Consider the following 11,481-nt stretch of genomic DNA (forward strand, 5'->3'; position numbering starts at 1 on the left):
CTCTCTCTCTCTCTCTCTCTCTCTTTCTCTCTAGTCTCTCGCACGTCGCGTCGGTATTATCGATCTGTATTTCTTTTTTTCCTTTTCTTCGTTTTGTTATCGTTTCATTTATTAAATGTTAGAGTAGAGCCTATAAAGGGACGCCCGGAGGTGCGCTCACAGCGAATCCCGGGCGCGCTTTTTTTTTCTCGTATACTAGCTGTGCCGGAACGCACTTGTACTGGTCGCACGATCGGCGAAGGATTCGGCTAAAGATGACCATGGCCGTTGAGACCGAGATCGATGTTTTAAATGTTGCAAGTTTAAAAAGATCAACAGTGAATTCAGATACGTCTCGAAAACGAGTAAGTCAAGATCGTGAGATTGAATCCAGACTGCATGAATGAGCGCGAATGAACACGAGCGAATTCTAGTTCTACTTCAAGAGACATATTAGGTCTCTTATTGTTAGGGCAGAGCACGGATTCTTGCATAACGCATAAGATATAAGAAAATCAATCCCAACCGGAGTCTCTTATTTCATGGAAAAGAAGATGAAGGGCTTTGATTGGTTCATTTTCTTATGCATTATGCAAAACTATCCTCTCCTTCTTAGGTTGAAGAAAAAAAAGATCGTTACGTGTTCGTTGCAAACATTCGTTCGCAATCATTTGTTCTTGCTAGCCTAGATCATCTGGGTCCACCCGATGAACATACGCGAGTTGCACAGTAATCTATATTTTATCGCTAAAGGTTTAATATTCACCCAAACAGGATTCGAAATAAGAACGAAAGTGAATTAATAAAAGAATGAGAAGAGAAGCTGTATTCGGCAGCCAATCTTTAGCCGAGCGATTCGCTCGCGACATATTATTTAACAACAGAGTTTAACCACCTAATCGCTCGGAGGATACTCATAACTCCTCATCTTCGCCTCGACTTTGTTTATACAGTGAATAGGATATAAAGATCCTTTTTTTTTCCTCTTTTTACTTACATGCTAGGCAATAAATGATCCAAATCTGCAATTCATTACGATAATTAAATCGATGAACGATAAACGGAAAGAAAGAAGGCAAAAAAATTCCAAGGTATGAATTGTTTGAAAAAAAAAAAAATGAAAAAAACATACATCTCTCTTTTTCTCTGTCTCGAGTCGACGATAAACTTTAATAACCCATAGATACTTATTATCATCATAATGATACAATTACAGTTTGCGATTATCACAATGCGAGAACCGCCAATAATAATAGTAATAATAATAATAATAATATCAATGATAATAATAATGGCAATAATATAATAATTAAAAATAAACTAGTTAATAATAACTAATAATAATAATAATCTTCGCCATACTAATTACCATCGTCATTACAATGATTCATTTAGCCGTTATGGTTGCCTATATACTATCCTCTTTTATATATACTTCTATATATATAGCTACAATATATAATATTTTCGTGTTGAAAAATCGTATACATTAGTGTTGTGTCGCAGGACCATTGCTTCTCTCTCTCTCTCTCTCTCTCTCTCTCTCTCTCTCTCTCGCTCTCTTTCTCGTTTATTCTCGCACCTTTATTTCTCTCAATGCGTCTGCTATGTATCATTCCGCGTTATATATCTTTCTTTTGCTCTTGATGAATCGCAGATGAGAAGGGTAAGAAGGGGGGAAAAAACACTGTTGTCGATGGCTGGAAGCATTCGTGTCAATATAAAGTCTTCAAGTTGAAAATTCGGAGAAAATTGCAGATCGCGGAATATATTGCTCTGAAACGAATCGCAGATTCCCTTTTCTTTCTCGCGCAGGCTGTTTATAGGGCATTTTGCGCGCGTATTAATTCTGCGAATGCGCTCTTCACTTCATAAAAAGCTTAGAAATATTCGATGCGACGTATTCTCTGGCAAGATCGCGAGATGCACGACGTTTTTTGACGTCCGTCGAGGTGGAGATCCCGATTCCAAGGGCGACGAGATCTCGGGTCTCGGTCGACATTATTAATTAACGTAACGTGGAGAATTGAAAAAGAAACGAAGGAAAGGAAGAAATAAAACATGCGCATAAGTAGATCCTCGAATTATTGATATCTCGCGATTCTTCTTTCCGTCGAGAGCCTATTCGTATATCCGCAGGCGAGAAACGGTGTCCGAGGGGAAGGCGAATCAGATGGAAATCTTGAGCGATTTTAGAACACGATTTGAGAACACGAGTGCCTCCAGACACGAGCGCGTTACGTAATCTTAATAGCTTAATATCGATTTTTAGTTCGTATTACTCGCCGTTCAAAGGCGAGCCTCGGATCACAGATAGTGAGGTGATCGGATTGCGCGAGCGTTATTCGCGATAACAACGCGGTCTCGTATTCGTATTCTTTTCCGCTTTTTCTTTCTCTCTTTTTCGCTCATTTTCGCACTCACACATACACGCACGCAAGTTCTCTCTTTCGCTTTCTTTCTTTCTTTTTTTTTCTTTTTTTTTTTCTTTAAGTTTGTCAGTATGCGTTCTTCCTGCGTTTCTCCTAAGGATTTCAAGGCGACAGCTCCTGAAAGCAAACAGCATCCGGCATCGTGTACGCGCGCGAATTCACAGTGGCGTGAAAAAAGATCGTCCGAGAAGATTCGCAAGAGGGACTTATCTCTCCTCGTCGTCGGAAACGTTCTCGCAAACGATTCCGACTCGATGCAGACATATACATCCGCGACGAACGAACTGTTTCGTTTATCCAGAAAGTACTGGGTGTCCCGACTTGTCCTCAGGCAACTGTGCACGCGCGCGCTCACGTATTTTTCTCTCTTTGTTTTTCTTTCTTTTTTTTTTGTTCATTCAAAACGCAGTCCTCGTGTGTCCTCTGCTCGGTTCGTTACAACAAGAGATCTCTTTTCCCGCCGCACGCGGAGTAGCGTGCGAGATATACAGATATACGAAAGTATAGAATGTATATATAATATATATATATTTTTTATACACATGTATATATACGTATACACAATACATATGTACCTACGTACGTACGGTCAACTAAGGGTAGACAGGCGCAATCACGTGTCGAGTCGAATCCGATTGATCGGCCGCGCTTAGGATTTTTGTCCGTCGACGTCATGAAAACCGGGCGATCGACTTCTCTTTTTTTTTTAGAGGCCTTTTTCGCTGTCGATTTCGGATTCAACATTCTATATGTGTGAGTGTGTGTATGTGTGTCGTGGGTGATAAAATCGATAAAGACGAAAGGATAATTGGAGAGAAACAAATTTAATGAGACTTTCGTGCTCGGTAGCGCAATTACAAAAAAAAAAAAAAAAAAAACAAATGGGGATGGGAAAATTTAAGCGATTCGTTCGCGGAAATACAGTCATGCACATCAATTTTCTAACGCAATCGCAATCCTTGATCAATCCCCGCGTTGTCGAATTCGAGACGCGAGCGATTAGAAATAGGTATAAGTTTGGAACTCCGAGCCAGTCCAAGCTATATCGAAGTTTTCTTGGAGACATATGTGTGTTCCAGGAACTTCGATTCTTGGGAACGTATCTCGAGAGCAAATTCTAAGAATTCTCAGAACTTTTTTATATTAGAGTCGTCCAACTGTTATTGACACAAATATAAAATTAACGTAAGTTTAAGAATCAACTCTTATGCCCGTTTTCACCAATGCAGATTAACTTTAATCTCGGTTTCTTACTCTTCGTCTTTTTCTAGTTCTAAAGATTAGAAAAAGAGATGAAGAGTAAGTTGAACTGAAATTAAAGTTAATCTACATTGGTGGAAATGGACATTAGGCTAGTATTCATAGTCGGTTCTTATATTTAAGTACAGTCTTAAGATATCATAAGCCATATTATCATCTTTAATCGGCTTTACAGATACAATAAGCCATTACCTAAGCTTTAAGTCTTAAACTGTAAGAAATTGATCAGTCGAATGTAAGAAGAATAATCGACTATGATCAGTCAATTTCTTACAGTTTAAGACTTAAAACTTAGATAATAGCTTATTATAGAAGTTCATTGGATATTAAATTATTTAAGTCGATTTTGAAATAAGAATCGACTATAAATGCCAGTCTAAATATATTCTTTTAAAGAACTTTTCGCGGATCCCTTGTGACTAAGAGTGCAGTTAAAATCTCACTACAAAGGCTTTGAAGCATTTCGTTGAGCAATTAGAAGAAAAAAATTTACTAACTGATCAATCAAAGAATATTTCAAAGCATTTGTAGCATCACGTTGACTGGAACAGAAAGTCGACTTTTATTTCCTCAGCGAGTTTGAACCTCTCAGCGTACGCAACGTGCAAAGGATCGTGATTGCATTTTAAAGCTCAACTTAGAAAAAGGTTCAGATTGGGGTTCAGACTGTGTTTGAACGTAAAAGACATTCGCCAGCATTACATAAGAATAATATTAACATGTCGGGAACGAGTAACAAGACATTAACGTAAGAGTCGTGTTCATATGTTGTGAAAAATGATATTTACGCACAGCGTTTCCAAAATAAACTGCAGTCTTCAAACAGGTCTTCACAAGCTTATTAAAAAAATTAAATTTATTTAAAAAAAAAAATAAAATAAAACTACAAAAAAGTAAAAACATTCTCGGTGCCGATGATATCACAATTATTTGACGTCGTACAATAAAATAATCATGATAGAATATTTTTTACTTTTGGTCTTAACAATAAAATCTTAAATTAGAGAGGCTTGGAAACGCCGCATCCTTGTTAATGTTGTAGCAGTTGTAAATGTGATTGGTCTGTGTACGCTCTCTCCCTAGCTAGACGCGTGTACGTCGACCTATTGTCTTCAGAGAAACGAACTTCCGCCGTAAGGAGAGCACACTGACCTACGCTTTTGTCGCTCGCGTATTTTTTTTTGTCCGTTCACTTTGCTCGTCCGCTCTACGCTTCGCCTCTCGGAGTACAAATCTTTCGTGAAAAATTGCTTGATAAGGCCAAGTCCGGATAACAAAGGATACGTGAACGGAGACGTTTAATTGTTTTACGACCGATGATTCTCTTCCCGCGTATACATTTGTTGATAACAAACAACAGCCAGACGACTTAATCACTCCGTCATCTTCCGAGTTCCGAGCTTGCCACCTGCCTTCTGCGATGAGCTCGGACAGTCCACGCGTACGTCCGCACGTATCCTTCTTCCTTCTAATACAGAACGAAAACGAGAAGAGAGTTGCTCGAAGATTGAAAACGAACACTACTTATTAGGAACACCAGCAGAACGACCGTGTATCATATATTTCGTATACGTTCTCTTTCATCGTGTGGCGTGTGCCATGTTGTGTCGTGTTGTGTCTTATCGATGGGATTGCGTTGCTGTATGTGATGTTGGTTCTCGTTTATCGCTCGCTCGCTTGCTCGCTCGCTCGCTCGCTCCTCTTTGCACGCATTACTCGTACAATCTCTCTCGCCTAAGACGTCGCGCGTGTGTCCGCCTCGGAGGGAAGGATGAGGGAAGAAAGAAAACACGAATATAAGTCTTTAGACACGCGGTCGCTTTTCGTTTTCCCGGTCGGAATCAGAGTCCGCTGAATCGTGGAGAGGCGGAAATTCGGGCACCGCCTCGCGCTGTTGCATCCATCCCGCCGCGCCTGGCCCCCCAGCCAATGCCTTGCCCTGCGTCATGTTTTTCGATTGTTTGTTTTTGTTTTGCAATTGATTTTTAGCCCTCTGTCTTTATCCCCTGCAGGATGGCGACAAAATAGCGTGTCATTGGTCACTAAGCCTCGCCTCGATACCCGATAAAAAAAAAAAGACTTGCTTCGCTTCGCGCTTCGCTCTCTAAGGAGAACGTTCGATTTACCCGCTTCGGCGAGTATGCCGAACCTTCTTCAAGCTCAGCCACGTTGCATCGGCTATACGGAAACGAGAAACAGAGATATTTTACCTTCTATATTTATTACAAAAATTTCTAGCGAAAATTTCAAGTAGATCCGATACTCGAATTTATAGTGCGGCTCGAACAGTCAGCGAAACTCGATATCTTGAAACTGTTTCGCGTTATTACTTGCGTTCACTTGTCTCTCGTTACCCGCATCTCGAAAGGATTCAGGACACTTGTTTCAGTTTCGTCCACGAAACTTAACTCGGATATTGGGAAATCCTTCCGAACTCGCCAATGCAACGAGCCAGCGTCTATTCTACTGTCTACGCGAAATTTTGAACTCTGCAAAACGAGCTACAATGAAATTTTTGATTCCATTCACTCCCTCTGTCATACTTTTTTCTTCCATCTTTCGATCTTTTGCTTATTCATTCAAACAACTCCAACCAATCAACTCTCTTTCTCTCTCATTCTCTCAGATCAAGACAAAGGCGCGCACACATACTACCTTGTAAAACCAATATACACGTGGGCCTCAGAAAATAGCATTATCGTAATTCGCGACGTTTTTTTAGATCAAATGAGCGTTGACAAACTAAGTTTCCTAATCTTCCGTGACTTGCAAAAGCGTACTTTAAGATCGCGTCCAAAGATAGACAGTGACTTTTTCGCTTCGGAGGCTCTCGTGTCTTGAAACTCTACATGCAGCCATGCATGTCACGAAAACTATCTGCCCTAGTATCTCTTCAACTATAAGATACACTCCAATGTTGCCTTGTTTTCCTTCTATCAGGCTATATATACATATTATACGTGTGAAAAACTGTGTGTGTATGTGTGTATGTATGTGTAAAGAGCTGCCTTTAAGTAAATCTCTAAGAATTAAGTATCGAAAGCCGTGTAAAGAGCGACATATGAAACCGCGCGTAATGCGTAGGGTGCGTGTATGCTGCCATATTTATGTACAAACGGATATAGATTTGTATGATTCACTGGTCTTCCGATGTTGATCTTTCAGACGCCGAAAAAGAGGAGGAAGGCAACAGAAACGTTTTTCGCGCGCGAATAATTTCAAGGTCCTGTTTTCCGAATTCTCTCGCAATTGGAAGAATATCGGTGTTAAAAGTAGCGGTTCGCACTCCTTACCACCCGTCCGAGACACTCGTCGCGATCCACTAACAATCGAAACTAAGACTTATCGCTTGCTGCCACCAAAACTTGTACTATCTATACAACAAACGGTCTATCTAACGTATCTCTACAACCTAAAAAAAAAAGGAGAAAAAGAATAGTCCCAATATCAAAATCTTATTGCACACTTAGCGAGATCTAATCCTAAGGGAAGAGCTCGAAGACGAGACCGTCTTTCTGGAGGGTATAATAAACGCACGGACAAAAAGTCTTCCGCTTTAGCTCGGAGTGCGTGTCATCTCGATGTGTACGAAATTCGATATGGAACACCCAGAAAGATCCAAAAGCTCGGTCTGCTCGACTCGTCGTTGCGTTTTCCAATTCTTCCAATGTCGACGTATTCTTCAGGATGATAGATCAATACAAGAGAAGTTGATAAAAGAGGTAATCATTCTCAACTACGTACATTGAATGAGATCTTTGATACTTGATATCAGGATATCCCGGATAGCCAAGTTTCACTCTTTCTTTCCGTAACACCGAAATTTCTATTCTTCTCAGCGTCGTTCGCAACAAATTTCCACAGCAAATTTCGCCGAGTCATTTAGAGGTTGTTGTCGCTCCCTTGCGCTTAGACTTTGCACGAGTTTCGACTTTATCGCGTTCACATCTTTAACATGCGTCGCGACGCACGCAGTCCTTCCCATGCACAGCTTAGTTCGAAAATAAATTCTATTTTTCGAGTCTACGGAGCGTGGGGATCTTCTTCTGCAGTAAACACGCGACAATCTCGTTGTCGTCGGAACGCCTCTGCGAAGCACAGGTTCGAAGTAAAAATTTCGAAACGTCCTCGGAACACATAGACACGCGGATCTGCCTGCGTACATATTGCACTATCGATGAGTTAGATCAGAGCGGAACTGGCACCTCGCGAACCGGAGAGAATCTCTCCTAACAATACTCTCCCCGAGTACTCCTCTCGTTCCTAGAATCTCTCGCCGAAATCCTCTATCTCTTCTACGACCTTTCTCTCTTTCTACTTAAAAACCGAGTTATAAGGAAAGAGATCAGGCGCTTGTTGCAATGGAAAACGATGTCTCGACCGGCCCTCGTCAGCTTCTATTTCTTTCTCTCGCTCGCACTTTCTCTTTCTCATCTCTAACTCTTTTAATATTTCTCTCATTTATCTCGCTCCTCTTTCTCTTTTATCTCATATCGAGAGGTTGCGGCTAGAGTTTCGTTTGAATTTTTCTACACGATTGCGAGCGCTTTTAAACCGGCCTGACGCATCACTGGAAACACAATAAAAAAAAGCACGAGAGGCCGAGATCAGTGTACACGTACTAGTCCCGATTTTCACGTTCACGTCTTATAACTTTTTTCCCAGCTGTGTGATTTCATTCTCTCCTCCTTTCTCTCCCCCATTCGCGTTCATCCTTCTATCTTTCTGTCTCTCGCACAATTCACACTTTCCCATCCTTTCTCTCCCTCTCTCTCGCTCTCTATCTTAGCTTCGACTGCGTGTCTTTTGCATGGCTGTCTGATCCGGGGTCTCTCTCTCACTCTCTGTCGCCTTCTAAGAATTTCGTTTCATCTGCATCAAGAAAAAAACGTCATTGAGTCGGATTGGAGTTTCTGATCTTTTTTTTTTTTTAACGACCTCGCGTCGAATCGTAATTTAAGATCCTGACGAGAATTTGTCCGATTGCAATCTTCTATTTCCAAAGTTAAATCCGATTTGTGCGACTAGTTGAAAATTCCTCGTTTAGATTTGCATAACGTAATCTCTTCGCGAACGATAAGAGAAGAATGCACGTCGTCCGGGATCGTCGTTTCCGAGTCGCGAACCGTTCGCGCGATTTCGCAGCTTCCGAGACGGATCGTCAAGGTGATGGAGAGTAGAAGAGACGGCGCAGCAGACGACCAAATGGATCGTGACAGTAACGTAGGTAGCAAAGACCGTACTAGAACTGTGCTTGCGACAATGCGCCGTCTTTCTTCTCAAAACGTCATTCTCGATATTTTAATAACGCACATTGTAGCGGTACGCGCGCAAAATAGTAAAAGACGATAATCCGAAAACGGCTGGATTAGGAAGGAAAAGCATCCTCGCTTGGACGATACGTTCGAATTTCACGTTTCTCTCGTTGCAACAAACACAGTTCCGCACTCCTTACTATTACTGTTACTTGTTAGATTCGAAGTACCAACCAACAACTGATTAGAACGAGATTAAAAGAAGAGTGAAGGAGCGGGAGGGACGGCGAAGACAAAACGAGGCGGTGATAAAGATAGTTATGACGAAATATACAAGTGGATTACATTACTTGACCGGTGCAAAATGTTAGGAGTCAATTGGCTGGCGTGTGAGAGGCTCTTTGTGCTCGTGTAAGAGTGTATAAAGCGAATGCTCATTTGTTATGTATGCGATTACGGGAAAAGTAGTTAGTGCCAGTTGCAGCATTGTCAAAGGGAGGGAATTTGTTGTCATCGCAAACTTCGTGATTATTAGAACCGATCATGTTGAACTTCACTGTCAAAACTTGCAACGTTGAAGCTGGAAAGACCTTGGAGAGATCGATGTGACAAGAAATTACAAATTCTATCTCATTAGAACAACGAAATGGATTAGAATCCAGAAGCGGTGACGTCCAGCTAAAAGCAAAGTTGATACGTGTGAGCTCGCTGTGTCTGCCTTTCACGAATGAAATTAGAAATTTAACTTAAACAGACTGAAAGATAGTATGATATTTTCTGGATAAACGACACGTAGTGAACGGTTAAGAACCGTAATGTATAATATTGCTTTTATACTTCTTTTATACTTCTTAAGACGAATTAAGAATTTAGATCGGTTGAACTAAAAGATAACGCTTTATTGTGCAAAAAAGAAGCGAGTTTGATCGTGAAAATAGTTAAAAATAAAATTGATCCGTAAATTCGCTACGTGTTTTGTGTTTCTCCACGAACCGGTTTGAAGACGCATCGATCGAACGATAAAACTGATGGAACTTAACGCCAGCAAGAAGATACAGGAGAAGACGGGCTCTGTTTCGGATCGATAAAGAAGTGGAGAGCTATACAGAAGCCGGAAGTGACTGCGGAACAGCACAGTTACGAGCATGCATTTTAGTCGCTTCATTTCAACCCTTGCGGCATCACGTGATCCCGCGCGATCATAGAATTTCTAGGTGAACCGGATCAACCACGAAATTAATTTCCTCCCGGGCTTTCCTAGGATGGCCTCGATTCCAATCGAGTTTGACGCGCTTTCTAAAATAGAAGTTTTGTCGAAAAGAAAATGAAAAAAATATTGCGCAAACATATTATTATCGATCTCCTCAACGATAATTTAATAATGGTATCTTGTCGAAATCGAAAACATGCGGATTAAATAAGCTCCTCGACAAATGATTCATCGGACAAATGTAACGATTTTTTTTATCCCGCGATAGAATTGTAGTTGAAACGAAACATCGACAAGTGATCAGCGTATTGACATGTCAGATATTGGATCCATCGGCTTGAAATTCCTACAGGAATCCCCTGCCAGACTTCTCCCGAATACTCCCGCTCACTGTGTTTACCCGCAAATTTAATTTAACGTCACTCCGTGTCATGCGACATCGTTGAAATTGTACGTCAGCGAGATTTACTACGTTCGAAGAACGAAGAGCCACGCTAGAGACGTTACGAGACGTATCCTCATGCGAAGCGCCGACATCAAAGCGGAAATTAGCATGTATGTGTCAATTTGTGAATTACGAGACGAAGTATTCTTCATTCTAGAATTCTTTAAATCTCTATAAAGTCTTGATGAAAATTTTATAAAAATGTTTACGTCGATTTAAACGGTTCGACTGTGAGGGCAGTGTAATAAACTATGGAAGCAAATCCGGGCTATAAATAGTCTCAGCGAATTTACGAAGGTTAAAGAAGAATCTAATGAAGAAGGAGGAGGAAGAAGATAACGGTCAATTTATGCGAAGGTCCTTAACGACATTTGATGAAAAAAACAACGCGAAAAGTATTTATCAAAGATTGATATAAAAAGGAACCTCAGAGGGGAAGACTGTCGAGTGTGATCGAAGAAATCTCACAAATTTTCCACCGTTCCAAATTCATTTCGTTGCGTTGCATCGTAGAGACATCGGGTGACTCGTTAGGAGAGGCGGCGCGCATCCACTAGCTCCATTAATATGTGAGAGAGCCAGCCCTGCCTAAAAAGTGACTTAGCAACTCCAATGCATACTAAGCAAACCTGGTGCTATTGGCTGCTAGTTGTGTATGTACGTGTATTTTACGCGCGCGCGCGCACGCGCGTGCGTGTGTGTGTGTGTGTGTTTGTACGTATCTATGCAGGTTCTACCCTGGCACCCCTACCCGATCCAACACACCCTTCGCACCGTGAATGTCGGCGCCCTCGAGCCCATCTTTACAAGACCAGCAACAGCGTATCCGGTCCACACACACACACACACACACACACACACACACACACACACACAATGTGTATATATATATATATATAT

The 11,481-nt window shown here is 41.2% G+C and overlaps 1 protein-coding gene across 7 annotated transcripts in view; it reads right to left on the reverse strand.

Moving 5' to 3' along the window:
- Nucleotides 1-1,118: 1,118 nt before the first annotated feature.
- The window catches only part of LOC108694420 (homeobox protein extradenticle), a 51,767-nt gene continuing 41,404 nt past the window's right edge, over nucleotides 1,119-11,481 (reverse strand). For 2 of the 7 annotated variants that reach the window (XM_018203899.1, XM_018203898.1), the window contains exon 8: nucleotides 1,119-2,528. In XM_018203899.1, coding sequence (XP_018059388.1) covers nucleotides 2,514-2,528 — 15 coding nt within the window. In that variant the 3' untranslated portion in view covers nucleotides 1,119-2,513. The other 5 variants (XM_018203894.1, XM_018203893.1, XM_018203896.1 and 2 more) reach the window with 4 other exon arrangements.

Source organism: Atta colombica, unplaced genomic scaffold (assembly GCF_001594045.1).
Source record: "Atta colombica isolate Treedump-2 unplaced genomic scaffold, Acol1.0 scaffold12, whole genome shotgun sequence".
Lineage (NCBI taxonomy): Eukaryota > Metazoa > Arthropoda > Insecta > Hymenoptera > Formicidae > Atta > Atta colombica.